Below are 16,193 nucleotides of genomic sequence, written 5' to 3'. Positions count from 1 at the left end.
GTGGGATGGATTATCTCGGCAAAGGAGAAGTGCTCACTAACACAGATTTAGACAGATTTCTGAACAATATTTGAGGGAAATGATCTTTTGTGTACATAGAAAATGTTTTAGATCTTTGAGTTCAGCTCATGAAAAATGGGAGCAAAAACAAAAGTGTTGCGTTTATATTTTTGTTCAGTGTACTAACAGCCACTGCTGCAACTAACAAATTCCACAAATCCATTCAGCAGCTCCACCACCCACAGTCAGACACACACAGCTGATTATTTACTGCTGAATCACAGCTCACAACTAGCGCCAACGGTTGACACAGGTTCAGCGTGAGTGGTTTTGCTGGCTATTAAAACATCCTGGCACAGAATATTTACTGGAGTTTACCAGCCAGTTGCTCATGTGGCATTTGAAGATAATTGCCAGCATGGCCATTCTCAGCTTTCAATGTCCGATAGTCCACCACGAACATTTTTGTCTCATCTGGTCAACGAAAATGAAACATGGATTATACGATTATACTACTACTATTTTTAGCTCATCATCATCTCATTTTCATCATGGAAAAAAAGGTTGTTATCGTCATAGTTTTTGTCAAAAAATAACACTGGTCATCGGGAGATGGAGGGGGCTGTTTTTCTATCTATTTTTTTTTTTTTACTGAAAGCTCGCTGCATTTCCAGTGTGGATTGTGCCCCCCAAATTGGATATTTTAAGTCAAAACATGATCTTAACTATCTCCTAACCATAATCGAGTGGTTTTTGAATCTCAGCCTAAACACATTAGCCATTCAGTATAGTTTCATGCATCTGCATCATAATAACTAACAAATGTAACATACCCGTTGTTTGCAGAAACCTACAATGCCAACATTTTTTGTGGCAATTGGGTTAAGTATATAGTAGTATCTTACCACCATGATGGATAACAGAGCTGTTATGTCTTTCAGTCTTCAGGCAAGACCGTCATCTTTCACTAAAACTAACCAAGTACTTTGAGATGCTTGAACATCACCATGAAAGTGTTATTAATGCTCTAGTTGCCAAGAGTGGACGTTAGGGAAGATGAACTATTTTGACAGTGAATGTTTGCAGCATCCTAAATGCATTTGCTACTGCAAATAATAATGTTAATGCCAACAAGGGTAGTTGTACATAAAGGTAATTGTAACAAGACTTTGTTAATATTTTGGTATTAAAATTCATATTCAAAGTACATTAAGTATTAAAAACGTTCCCCTTACAAACCCATATTAACTTGACAAACTTTGCATTGAAAGCTCATTTACTTACAGACTGAAGGATCAGGCACCATACGCTGTCAGTCTTGAATGTGTCTTTGGCTAAGCAATTACATGACGCAAACCAGTTCATACACAGTGTAAATATTCACCCGAGCAGTAATAGAGAGGATTACTCACCCATCAAGTTGATCTAACTAGGGCTGATAGTGGTTTTGGCTGGCTCTTTCCTCCCCATCACCCCACATGACTCACTGCTGCCTAACATACAGCTGGAGGCCTTTCAGCTCTGGTGAACAGTGATTGTGATTTAAGGACATACAGAACAAAATGCTTGACTAAAATCCACAGATTTTAAAGCATTTTGAATCTACATCCACTTCAGTTTGATGACGGAATTAACCAGCAGTTTTTGCAGATATGGAAACTGAAAAAAGAGGACAGCATTCTTTAACACAGGCAGGCACATAAAACTTTTATCAGGCAGGTGATGACTTGAGAGGATCAGACAGAGGAGAGCAGTTTTTGGACCTGGCATGATTTTAGTTATTGAAGGAGCTAGAATATTCTGATTCGCTTTCACTAAACAAAAAGGACATCACACATTCTGCAATGCTATGGATGGATTATTTGGGACTTGTTTACTATTTCGCTATGACAGCTATCCATGTGTACCCGCTGCATTTTCCAAGATCTCTCGTATGGTTTAAGCAGCTCTGGATCCCTGTGTGGAGGCTCTGGGAAGCCCTTCTCGGCTCTCTGCCTGACTTGGAGTGTAGGTGGTTATCTGACTCTCCGTGTATTCACAGCCACTGCTCTCGCCTTATCAGCAGTCTGAAGCTTGCATGCTCAATCGCCTGATTTGTCAAGGGTGACTCCGAAAGATTCTGATAGGCACTCCGCAAATCACCCAGTTGATCTAAAATATCGACCAGCCACAAAAAGTCATTACACACAATAATGGCGGGCAGGACCTTGAAGATGTGACTTAATTAGGTTTCAAATGGCTTCAAAAATGCCTTCAAATCTGCTCCCCTGGAGAGTAATGTGCTCTTGGATTTTTCTCCATGATTACAGGTGTAGAAAGTGAGGCACACTGTTAGTGACAACGCTGCTGCTGATCCTAACTATAGGTGATAGCAGCAGCACAGACAGCAGAGACGTACGGTCATACAAAATCACACCACTGCTGCTATTTAACATGCTCGTCTGCTTCAGCCTATATTCTCCTCACAAGTGATAATGACTGAGGCAGACAGAAGGCATATAGTGCTGCTGTAGCTGCAAAAATAGTTGTGTTGAAGCAAATGACGTGTTTTCCCAATGAAATTTGGAAAATAATTGAATGCAAATGGTCCGGCAGGCCTTGATAGAGCTACGTGCACTGGCAGTATTCAAATGAGTGATTTGAGTGCTCAGGCTTTCATTGTTTCTTTTAGTCCCTCAGAACATAACTGCTGAGACAAAAATAATTCTTCATTAACCTCCAACCTAGAACTTCACATTCATCAAAACACAGTATGGCTTTCACAATGAATAAATGTGACAGTGTCTAAGTACTTTCTTTTCTTACACACAGTGCTGTTCTGTTTCTCTTCCCAGAAAACCAAGATCTCCACGTATGATAAGATGTGGGAGTTCATGAGCAGTCGAAGGCACTCAGTGATGGTGAAGAACATTGACGAAGGCATTCACCGTGTGCTCACCTCAGACTACGCATTCCTCATGGAGTCCACCACTATTGAGTTTGTCACCCAGCGCAACTGCAACCTCACCCAGATTGGAGGGCTCATTGACTCCAAAGCCTACGGGGTTGGCACCCCAATGGGTATGTATGCTACCATTATAACACACAATGCTTTGCTATGGCAAAACATAGGCTCTTAGGCCGGTAACATACACAGGGCTGGGTATCGTACAATACCAGTGGGGCTGACCCCCTGAAAGTTGGAGACTTCTCAGTCCACTTCAAGTCAAGCAGTCATTTTTCATCAGTCAGGTGCAGTGTACTTCCTGGGATATTTCATTCCCCAGATTTAGCTGAGTAATTGCTCCTTGCTTTCACGCTGCTCTTTGGTTTAGACAGCTGCAGACACAGAGGCAGCTGCCCAGAGGAAGAGAGGCTTTGCTTGATCAGACTTTACGATAATGTTGTCTTCTGTCTTCTGCTTAGAAGTGGTGAATTTACAGCTCACAGCAACTAAATAAGATACAGTCTCTGACTTTTGTTTGATATCTTGTGTTGGCAAAAAATGTTGATGTACATTTCCAATCTCTCTTTAGTGTAGTTAGCTAGCTTGTTTACTATATGTTACTGTTACACTGAACATCCTGCTGAACCCCATTTAAACTCTCAAACTCTATACAGGAAAAAAATGATTCAACAGTCAACTATTCGTATTGAAAAGCCAGATTTGATTTGATGGACCTAATTCTGAGTCAGGTATAGCCCTAGACATCAGTGCAAATACCGGTACCCTTAAAGTAATGCCCATATCAATAGAGTACTTTATTTGATACCCATAATGTGAATGAAGTGGCGTGTAATATAGCCACACTTTCAAATGTTTCAGCACGCTGAACTGCCAACTCTGTCAATACACAGTCCTTAACTTTGCCATACCACAGACTGCATGGGTTGTAGCTGCTGCTTCAGGGATGTAAGCTCCGCAATTGCAACAGTTGTGGTTATTAATGGATCCACGTTGGCGTTGGAGTGAGTTTGTTGGGACCGCTTAATGTCTCGGTGTTGGATGTTAGCTGCTGCTGTTGTGTTATCTCATGCTAACTGGGCTGACTATTTGCCGGACAGTAACATGATGGCAGCGATAGAAAGTTGCTGATCCTGTCGGGAGATTAGATGGTCTGGGATCAGACCCCGCAACACATTCTCAATCCGACCTCATCTCATATAGACGTTTGGTTATGGACTTTCCACGTCAATATATGACATGCAAGGTACCCTGAAAGCATTGGTTGGTAACGTCCTGGGACACTGTGTCAGCTTCTGCTTGTTACATGTACTGTCTGTTTTCAAAAAAACTTTTTACAGGAAATGTACAGTCAGTACACCACCATGAATTGACAGTACGCGAGTACTTCGATTTAGGCAACAAAAGCAGGTGGTTGGGTTTAGGAAAACAGAACAGGTTTTGGCTTTACAATCTTACCGTAATCAAACACCAGCCTCCTGAGTGAAAGTCGGAGGTTGTTGGACTCATCCAAAATCAAATCATGCTAACATGAATGGATGGCTTTTTTGTGTCTGACGCCGAAAGTCACTGACCAAGCGGCGGTATTTGACAACTTTGCAGTGACACCGGGTTGGACCCTGGTGTAAGAAGAATGGAATGTTGGTATTGTTTGACTCGAGACACCCACAGTCTTGCCTCTTTCGCAGGTGCCAGCTGGTGCAGGATAAACCACATGAGTCAAAAACCAAACTGCAGTTCCGGCGCACACCAGGAAATTTAGGTTGACACTTATTTTATAACAGCATACATTAAAAAAAAAAAGGACCCAACTACGCGTTTCATATATCGCTCTGTCAGATTTGCTCATTACGTTATTGTACTATTTGGTACTGGGTTATTTCAGTCAATACCTTAAAGGTATCAAGTGCCAATACCCAGCCCTAAACATACCCTACATATGCATTTATCTATGGGCTACACAGAGTAATTGCCCTGTAAAAAACAGAAATTCTTAACTTGTCAAAGTGTTTGCTGTAGTTCTTAATGTTGTAATGATAGAAGCTGTAGCAGGCAACAAAAGCTGTCCTCTTTGAATGGCATCTTTTTGGTCCTTTGCAGCTGTCATGGTAGCCACATATAACCAGTGAGTTGCTGTATTGATGCCTTTTGGTGCACTCAGTGTGTACAGTCCAGTGAGTTTGCAATTTCTAAGCCACGTGTTGTCATTTGTTTTTGCTTAATGTAGCCTAGTTATACATGTGCCAAGCTTCAAAGCATTAATGCACTAAATGCAACATCAGACACAACATTTGATAATTAAAGGGAGAGTAAAAATGTCCTTGATAGAAAAGCTCAATTTCTTCTACAAAAATATGTTTGTTAATTATGTTTTTATTAGTAAAAACTTAGTTCGCACATATCTTAACATTTTTGCATGTTTAGCTGTTCTGCTGTGCAATGACAAAAAAACTGCCCAGGTAACACAAGCAGTTCCATGGAAATGTAGCAATTTCACAATGTCTCTATTTTTCCTACAATCACCAACAAATTACACAGTCCTTTCAGAACACCTCTCTGAAATTGTTAGGAAACTATTCCAAGATTACAGACCTGCAAAGTAAAGCATTACCAATGAGCCTGTTCTACCAAAGGTTTGTAAAATGCTAATGATGTTTTGGATTATGTGATGAAAGCATGGGTAGTGCTCTGATATTGCAGTGAAAGGTTAAGGTTTGGACATCAGAGCTTGATCTGTTGGATTTAGTTTCTCAATCATGACAAAAAGTTTGGGAGTTATGGTTTCATTTTCGTCTTTAACCACGATGCAAGACATTATTTTTTTCCTCAACCAGGAGAAAATAATTGCATCGCACATTTCAGCAAACCATGACTACATTGCATTTGCGTGGAGGGAGAGGGGATGGTGGATGACGTGCACCTTAGGGGAAACGACTGCCAAGCTGCAGACCACTGTTTTGAGACCAACAAACAACAAAACCAATTTATTTTTACTAAGATATCACTGCTTTTCCAGCGGGGATTGTGCCCTTCAGTCATGTTTTTTAAGACAAAACATGATCTTTTCCTAATCATGACCAGGTGGGCTTTGTGCCTAAACGTGATCATGCGTCAACCACAGCTTTGTTTATTTTTACTAAGATATCACTGCTTTTCCAGCGGGATTGTGCCCCCAAAACCATGTGTTTTAAGCCAAAACATGATCTTTTCCTAATCATGACCAAGTGGGCTTTGTGCCTAAAAGTAAGTATGTCAAGTTTCTACATATCCCCTGTACAACATCATACAAATTTTCCATGCCCATAGTTTGCAGAAATGTTTAATACCATCATTTATTCTGGCGGATGGGTTGCTACAACAGCTCAAAGGTAGAACAAAAATATGATGCTACCTTGATGAATATCATGTCTGTAGGCCATTAACATTTCTATAAAATGCTCAAAACTCTATTGCAAATTAGAAGCTGTGTAAACTGTATCCTGGTGCGTTTACGCTGCAGTACATCCCTCAGGGTAACCCATGTGGAGAAATACTTAGCAGGGAAAATCCTGGGGCTATCTCCAGCAGGCAGAAAAACAGTGTTACATAAATAGAGGGATGAATAGGGAGGGTGGCACATTACACGTTGTGTGTTTGGAGGTGCAACATTTGATTACGGGGCTCAGCGGCAGATTGTCATAATCCTGTTATAAAGGCAGTGAGAAGAAAAACTCTGGTTATGTACCAACAGAATTATAACTGGCAGACAACTTCACACACTTGACCTCGGAAAAAAACTGCTCTTAATCATATTCACTCACAGAGAGGGGATTGGAAAACAGTTCCTACAGTGTTGCTGCCTCCTGCAAACAGGGCTTTTGAGCAGCATGCTGTTACAATGAATGCCAGTGTAATGAACCTAAAGCTTGAAAGCTCAGGCTAACTGTGTCCTGTTATTTTTATATATTTACTTTCCTGGAAAATATCAGAAGCACACTATAGGAAAAAAGATGACGCTAAAGTTAAACTAACAATCTCATTGACGATAAATGGTAGGTTTATTGATTTTTGAAACATTGTCCAACTGTTGTGAAATGATCTAAATTAGTTTCTGAATACATTTGAGGTGGGAAAAAGGCCTAGAGTTGTAGAATCGATCACATGACACAGTTCTAAAGATTCAAAAGGCAAGTCACATCGTCATGAGATTGTTGTACCTGTGTAAATCTTTGAATACAGCTACACAATACGTAGTTACATTTTATTCAAAGGCTCGGTTACTTTCTAAAACAGCTGACCACTGCAGTTTTTAAAGGAATCGTGCGGTTCATTTGAAGTGGGGTTATTTATGGTACCTATCCAAAGTCAGTAGATTTCAGACTGTATGCCCCCAGTTGTAGAAGGAGTACTGACACAAAAGCTAAGTAATGTGCTGTTGTGGATGGCGGCAGCTGCAAAACACATTGTAGCAACTTAAAAAGAGTCTCAATGAAAGAAATCAGTAACAGTTTAAGTGTATGCTATATTTGAAATAATACCACTACTTTGCCATGCCACAGTCAAACGTTTCCGGCACTTGAGCCGTTAACAGCTTCAGTTCATACGTATTCAATCCACTGAGAAGAAAGAACAGTAATTTAAGCTTGCTGAACACCGTAGCTGCTGGTCTACTGCTGCCTCAGTCAGTTTTTCTTATTGTGTGACTTTGGTAAATACAAACTTACCCTTTAAATTGAGGTTTAGACTACACAACGTCATCCCAATTATAGCCTGACACAGCTGTAGTACGGTGTTGGCTCAGATCATAAATGACAATGAGTGTCATACTTGATAATCCATCATTTTATCTTGTGTAGTGTGTCATAGTAGACGAAGCCAACGCTGCATGTGGGACACCTCACAACGTCCCAACAGAAAGTCTAATATGTTTGATTTTCTTTTTGTCATCCACATGTTCTCCCATCACAGCCTTCACTTTGACCAGTAGAAACACAGAGCAATCTGCTGCCATAGACAACTGTACATCAACAACACCCCAGCCTTTTTGATATTTCCTCTAGGGACATTACCCTGACAAAATAAAAATAGGAAGAAAGACAGTGTGAAACAGCAGAGGCACTTTAGCAACCTGGAGAGTACTGCCATTAGCATCAAGCTAGCAAAGAATGTTATTTCCTCATTATGGAGAAGGATATAAAGGAAAAAAAATCAAATAGCAGCAGGGCCTTTACTGCAGAGGGTGCCAGCTTCATTTGAAACAGACTAGATTAGAAACAGGCCTATTTTTTTTAGATTTAATCAGGTCCCATTTGCCCTGTTAAAGTTACTACAACGTGCTGTCATTTTAAACTCAACACTTCCTTAAAAGCCCCTTATTATCTCAGTTGAGAGAATCTCTTTATTTTCTAATAAGGCTATTATTGTGTATTATTTGCTGGAACTTGTTGTGGAGGATTTGGTGACTTGCATAGTTTTCATGCAGTACTTCAAATGTAGCTCCTGACATCGAGTGGCACTTTTTATAGTGGTCCCAACAAACAATACTACTACTACTACTAATAATAATAATAATAACAATAATATTAATATTAATATTAATAATAGTATTACAAGAATAATGACATCATGCACATGAAAGATAACCAGCAATGGTTGGTTGTGGAGCAGCATGTAGTTTGTCATGTCTGCAAGCCAAGTCACTGCAAGATTGGACAACTCTACAGTCTCTTAATCTGGACAAAAATGTCGTGTAGTTTGAACCCAGGATTAGACGGCGAAGTCAAATGATAACACAAACGAACTAACTGATGGAGGCAGCAGTAGACCAGCAGCTCCTGTATTCAGCGATGTTAAATCACCATTTTTCTCAATGCAGTCTGGCTTTAAAGGGAAATTTCGGTTTATTTCAACCCGTCTCCTATCGTCCTAAATTTGTTTCAAGTGACTAGTGACATAGAAATAATAGTTAGCATGTTAGCCGTTAGCCTAGATACAGCCGTAGCGTCAGACCTGTTAAAAAGTAAGTGAACGGGCATCCCTTCAAGTGCAAAGTTAGTCCACTAAACAAGCTTTTTTTCCACAAAGACCACCTCATATCGTTAGGATAAATGTCAGAGAACATATGGAAAACGTTAGAGGACGAGAGGGGAGGAATGGCTGCCGCAAGGCTGCGTAGCTCTGGAGATTGGTGGTGTACCTGTGAATGCTGTTCCCCAGTGCCCACAGAAGAGGAATGCCTCTGTTGCAAGGAATGGGACCGGTTACAGCCTTATTTTCAAGGTCTGGATGTGACCAAGGACGAGACACCTCCATCTGGAGTAACGTTAGTATCCAGCTGGGCTTTATCTAGGGCTGGCGAGATATATTTCGGCTGCACTTTGGAAAGCAGAGCTAGAGCTGGCGAGATATATTTCGGCTGCGCTTTGGAAAGCAGAGCTAGAGGGATAAACAAACATGGCAGTACACCGGTAAGGTAAGACAACACGTTTACATGTCGTTTTCTATATGTTCTCTGACATTTATCCTAACGATATTAGGCGGTCTTTGTGGAAAAAAAGCTCGTTTAGTGGACTAACTTTGCACTTGAAGGGATGCCCGTTCACTTACATTTTAACAGGTCTCACGCTACGGCTGTATCTAGGCTAACGGCTAACATGCTAACTATTGTCCGTATGTCACTAGTCACTTGCAACAAATTTAGGACGATAGGAGACGGGTTGAAATAAACCGAAATTTCCCTTTAAAGAGAGCAATTTAGTGGCTTCCGTTCTCCATGTAAAAATCAGTAAAACTGTTAAAATATTCTATAGCATACACTCTAATTTTTTGTGAAGGACTTTTCTTTTTTAGGCGGCTAAAAAAATTTTGTTGCTGCCCCCATCCACACCAGTACATTTTTTAGCTTCGATAGTGGTACTCCTGCCTACTTTATCACTGACTATGGATAAGTACCTTGTACAACCCCATTCAAAAGTTCTGAACTATTCTATTAGCATGACACAAACAGGGAATAGTACATTTGTTGGAGACTATTTTTAACAGCAGATTAATACACTATTTGGGGCAGCAAGATGGTGTATGTGTGATCAAGCCAAAATAAACTATAGTGTGTGTTCATGGTAATGACGTCACGATGATGTCACCCAGTGCAACAGTGTGGCTTACTGACATGATTTGAAACTACTGACAGTAGTTTCTGGACAACAGTGGAGCTCTAAGGCACAGAGGAAGAACATATATCAGGCTTTTATACGCATAATACTTGTTAATAATACTTGTATTTGGGGCACCCTTTACTGTATCTATGTGATGCACAACTGAAACACATAACACATGGTTGGAGTTGTGAAATGGTTGCGGTTAGGTTTAGGCAACAAGCTGAACATACATACATCACATGACTGATGTCAGTGTATGTACGACTGTATGTATATTACATACCCTTATGTTAAAACAACATTGACTTTTTTTTTTTTTTCTGGGTATGGAGGCGTAGAGAGCAGACGTGTGGTACTGACCTTTGCTCATTAGCCTGCTAGAAATAGACTTTTTTCGATACTTAACTGGAATTTTTTGATACTTCCTGACTTTTACAAGAAGGAACACTGAAAACTGAATAATGCCACCGAAAAAGACTGAGGCTACAACAACAAAGGACGACAAGAGTAAGCAACCATCGCCGCCCAAAGGTAGCTGCAGCTCCGACAGATCTGATGAGCCTCCATAACTGAGATGGAAAAAGGAATACAGAGGATTGAGAATATGATTGAGGGATGCTTATCTAAGCTTTCTGAAACTTTGGAGAAAGTTGTCAGAGACAACAAAGCCATTGGTCACAGAGTAAAGGGCATTGGGGACAAATAGCGTGTTTGATGACGCCCTGTCCGCCATGCAGCATGACCTGGACGGCTACAAAATTCGCAGATGACGAGCTAAGAGAGTTGCGAGAACAGTTGGACGACCAAGAGAACAGAGCCCGCAAAAACAATCTGAGGCTGGTCGGCTTTACAGAAGGAGCTGAAGGAGAAAACACATTGGCATTCATACAGGAATGGCTGCCCAAGATACTCGATTTAGAAGGGGAAACTTTCAAAGTTGAGCGGGCACACAGGTCACTGCTACAGCGCCCAGTAAGCGGCACCAGACCCTGTGCCATTGTGATACGGCTCATCTGAGCAGAGGAACATGTCTGAATCCAGCTAAAGGTAAACACAGACGTTCATTTCTCCTTTCCGTTATGTTGTCAGATAATTATACTAACAATCCGAGCCTATCTGTGTGAAAAAAATTGACTTTTAGTGAACGTATTATAACGTTTTTTGACGTTGTCTGAGTGTCCTATTATTTAATATAGCGTGCGCTCACGGGCTGCAGGCAGGTCAGCCCTAGCTTCGTACTGGAAAAATGTCAATATTGAACATCCTATCGCTCATTCAGACAAAAGTAGATCGAAATGTAACCCTTCAGTCAAGGTCAAAGATGGTACCACTGTAGTCCATGATCCTAAACTCATAAACAATACTTTTAAGGACTTTTTATCCGAATCTATACTCCTCACAGGGTGTAGATAATCATAAAATGAATGACTTCTTAGAGGGTCTTGCCATTCTGGATATTGCAGCGGAGACACGGGACAATCTGAAGGCTGATATCACCAAGAAGGAAGTTCTAGATGCCATAGGGAAGCTTTCAGGAGGAAAATCGCCAGAGCCAGATGGGTTTCCGATCAACTTTTATAAAACTTTTGCATCAAGTTTGATAACACCATTAATGGATATGTTTAACCATGCAATTGAGATAAACCAGCTACCTAAAACTTTGGAACAGGCCCTGATTACAGTTCTGTTAAAGTCAGCCAAAGATCCAAAATTATGTGGCTCCTATAGGCCCATTGCCCTCCTCTCATCAGAATACAAAGTTTTAACCAAGGTAATGGCCACTTGCAGAATGTGATCCCTAGCCTTATAAATAAGGATCAGACCGGCTTCATCCAAAACCGCTTTTCCTACGACAATATTCAAAGATTTCTCAACATAATTCATTGTGCCAAGAAAATTGAGTCCCGTGTAGTTGCTCTTTCACTTGATGCTGAAAAGGCGTTTTACCACTTAGAATGGCCCTTTCTGTTTGCAGTTCAAAGGAAAATGAATTTTGGTCCAAACTTGATACGACTCATACAGGTACTATATCTAAACCCATCAGCTATGATTCAAACAAATGCTAATATTTCTTCTCTTTTCCCCTTATATCGTGTTACATGCCAGGGTTGTCCCGTCTCCACTTCTCTTTTCACTGGCAGTTGAACCTCTTGCAACTGCAATAAGAGGCATAATGACTGGACAGGAAAATCATGTAATTTCATTGTATGCTGATGACATCATGTTGTACTTGACTGATGTGGGGCCGTTGCTCCCTGCCCTTTGCACTCTACTAGATGATTATAACTGCATCTCCGGGTACAAAATATACATGCATAAAAGTGTGATAATGCCTCTAAATTCAGCAGCCCAAGATTTATCAAGGGAAAACATTCCCTTTCACTGAGACCCTTATAAGCTTTGTTATCTTGGTTTGCAAATACCCAACCAATTAGACCAAATTTTCTCCCTCAATTATGACCCCCTGTCTAAAGAGGTGGTAAGTTTGGAAAGGTGGACGTTGCTACCAATATCCTTAATCGGACGAATAAAACATATAAAAATGAATATTCTACCCAAAGTCCTCTATCTATTTCAAGCACTTCCAACACCATTCCCCAAAGCCTTTTTTAAAAGTTTCAATAGACAGGTCTCCAGATTCCTGTGGAATGACAAAGTTCCTAGAGTTAAGATTAAAACTCTTTGTTGTTCGACTGAACAAGGAGGGCTGCTCAATCCAAAGCTATATGGACATGGATTACAGATTTAGAACATACTACAGCATGGAAACAGATACAGCAGAGGCATTATCAAGAATTTCGTTTATTTACTCCTACTACTGTCAGAAAAATATAAAAAAAAATATCCAATGATAAAACATACAGCTAAAATATGGCATGAGATTAGAGTAAAGTTTCTCAGTGTCTAGAAAATATATAGATCAACCCCATTCCTTTTTAATCCTGGTCTACATGAGGGATGGAATCACGCAAGAATGGTACAATAGAGGTGTACATACATTTGGACGTTTATATGAACACAATCATTTAAAATCCTTTCATCAATTGAGATCCTCTTGGAACTCCAGGTGACACATTTTTTTAAAGTATCTTCAGGTTAGAGATTATATTAGATTACAGCAGGGTGGGAAACTTATTCCACAAGAAGATTTCCAAATAGATATTATGTTGCAAAAAAACATAACTCTAAAGGTTTTTTTCTATGTCTGTAAGAAACTCATGGGTCTTATAGAAAGTAGAGTTCTCAATGTAAAGACTAAATGTTAAGTGGACATTGGCCAAACATTTGAGGACTCTGAGTGGAAGCAGATTTGCGATAGCTCTCAATCATTCTCTTAGAACAGCCAGCACAGAATCTTACAGTTTACCCTAATACACAGAGTTTACTTGACACCGCAATGTCTCCACAAGATTAGTAGTAGCTACTCACAGTACTGACCAAGATGGAAGATGGAAGCAGGGACTCTTTTACTGGAGATCTATTTTGGTAACTATAAAAAGAATTGTGGGGGTGGAGATCCCAACCAACTCAAGACTGACATTACTGGGGGACATATCAGTTTTACCAGTCCATATGACAGGCAATATTCGCTTTGTCAGACTAGCCCTAATTGCATCTAACAATGTATTGCCATCCCTAGAAAAATGAAGAGCCCCTCAGTGTGTCTCTGTAACTTAAAGAGCTCTCGTCATACCTACCCTCAGAGAAGATTATGTATAATCTCAGAAGAAAGCCATTACTCTTTGAGAAATGCTGGGGAACCTTTGAACGAGAAAACTCAATAAATATATTGTTGAAATAGGAAAAAAAAACAACATTGACTTTTGGTTTCACAAGGGACGCAGGTAGATAAGTTACATAACGTTGTCTTAAAACAACATTGAGTTTTTGTTTCATACTGAACTCAAACTACTGTTTGACTGATTTACCTACTTTTTCAGTCTTTATACTACATTAGTTGCTCTCAGCATCACGTATTGCAGCAGATGGGTTTACACTGAAGTTAGCTGAAAGCCCAGTGCTCTGATAAAGACGCTAAAGAGTGCCTTAGCTAGCTATCGCTCACAGGGAAGCTTAAAAACATCTGTATTTGATCACCTGGTAATGAGAATGGGCTTGATCATCCTAAAGTCAAGGTTTCACTGAAGAATTGTGGGTATCCTTGATTGTCTAGTGTACATATCCACCGTCTGACAGCTCTTCTGATGCTGCACTGTCTTTAGCATGACTGAAAATGTCAAAGCCAGACCTTCATGTTTTCATAGCTGCACCATTCCATCAAGTGGAAATACTCTGCATGTGTCAAAAACTGAGCCTGACATATTTGGTACTCTGAGATCACCACTAGAATAAACATGAAAATGGTCACATTTATAGAAATTACCTATAATTGGCAACAACCAAATATCATCAGCATCTGCCTTCAGAACTCTGTCTACGTGGAGGGTAGATGCTATCCAGTGGCTGTATCCTCCTGACAAATCAGGGAAATGTCCTCTGGGACTGTGAGTGTTGGCAAGGTCATTCTGTGCTGTTTGTGTATGCTCTGCTGGTCAGCCACAGAAGGTAATTTGAGTGACTGTTTTGCTGTGTGTGAAAACAGTGGAGGTAGGCTATATTTGCTTTGGGTGATTGCATTTCCTGACTGATGTGCTCCTTTTGAAGGTTTGCTACAGTATGTGTGTGTGTGTGTGTGTGTGTGTGTGTGTGTGTGTGTGTGTGTGTGTGTGTGTGTGTGTATGCAATTGCCTGTTTGCTTTTGTGTGTCTGCATGCATGTCTAGATGACTGTATGCATCTATTCATATTATATGTGTGTGTGTGCATGTGTGTATATCACGGAAAGAAAGAAAGGAGGCATGAGAGGGTGAGGGGAATGAAGGGGAAGTGATTGCTCGCCTGTGGCAGCTTGTGCACCACACAGATTGTCCGTACTGAAGAAAGGAGGGGTGTTAGCATCATTACTCCCTGGTGGCCCATTCACATGTAGTCAGAACAAGGTATTTAAATTGCTAATCCTACCCTTTTAGTACCCTTCACCATATGCAGCCTGTATTCCCATGTAGCTGGGCCATTTAGCATATATCTCATTGACTTGAACAGAGAGTAGGTGTCGGCCTGCATTAGTACTTGGGCCCTGATAGAGCCACAGCACTCAGTGCTCGGCCCCTTGGCAGCTCCCTCAGCTCTGTAATGGACAGACTTAGTTCACCTCCCAGCTGTTAGTCATACCTCATTCTAATGGTGTGTTTACTACGTGAAACCTCTGCTGGGAACTTGTGTTGATTTAAACACATGAAGGGCTATTGTAGAGCAAAGATTGATCCTGTGTGTCAGGAGGAGTTCACTGGTTATTTTTAGTAGTTATTTTCTATGATTTTTTGTTTTGTTTAAGAGCATTATACAGCTTTATGGATTACATTGTTTATACCCCTTTTCCTGTAGCAGGTTTTTTAAACACGGGTAAAGCTGCTGAAAATAGGCTATAAACATTGCGAGTAGACCAGAGCTGTGTACATGGCTTTGCAGCAGACGAGTATGCCTTTCTGTGTCTCACTCAGAAGTTGTCAAAACCCAGCCCTTGGTCAGTGACTTCCAGCATCAGACACTGACAAAAAAAGCCATCCTTTCACGTCTGCATGATACGTGGCCTGTCGCTGTTTTTGTTCGATGTTGCCCAGCAGCATCAGGGGGAAATGCAGCAGGACAACAATGAAAGTTAAGGTGGCAAATAGGGTCAAAGCAGGGTGGGTGGGAAAGGTGGTGGATGGGTCCAGCAACCGCTGACTCTTACCCAGGAGACCGGTGTTCACTTCCTATTTGAATGTAAAGCCAAATCCAGTTCTTTTTTCCTAACCCAACCATGTGCGTGTGTTGGCTAAACACAACCACATGCATTTGTTGTTGAAGGAAAAAGATGTCAATTTGTGGTGTAGTACCAGTGTAGTGTGTTTAATTTGAAGTGTATTTTGAAAACAGACAATGCATTAACAGGCAAAAGTTGACACAGTGTCCCAGAACGTCAACAAATGACCAAATGTTGATATGTGATGAGGTCGGCGTGAGAATGGGTTTTTCTGTGGGTATTTTGGTGTGTCTTGTTCAACATCAAGG

At 40.7% G+C, this 16,193-nt stretch overlaps 1 protein-coding gene across 1 annotated transcript in view; it reads left to right on the top strand.

Annotated features, from left to right (window-relative positions):
* The window catches only part of grik2 (glutamate receptor, ionotropic, kainate 2), a 426,471-nt gene that overhangs the window by 362,484 nt on the left and 47,794 nt on the right, over window positions 1-16,193 (top strand). The window contains exon 15 of the mRNA XM_050045772.1: window positions 2,835-3,060. Coding sequence (XP_049901729.1) covers window positions 2,835-3,060 — 226 coding nt within the window. The remainder of the gene's footprint in view (window positions 1-2,834; window positions 3,061-16,193) is intronic.

The sequence above is a fragment of the Epinephelus moara genome, chromosome 6, assembly GCF_006386435.1.
Source record: "Epinephelus moara isolate mb chromosome 6, YSFRI_EMoa_1.0, whole genome shotgun sequence".
Taxonomy (NCBI): Eukaryota; Metazoa; Chordata; class Actinopteri; order Perciformes; family Serranidae; genus Epinephelus; species Epinephelus moara.
Note: the sequence above shows the minus strand (reverse complement) of the source record. Positions and strands in the feature narration are given on the sequence as shown.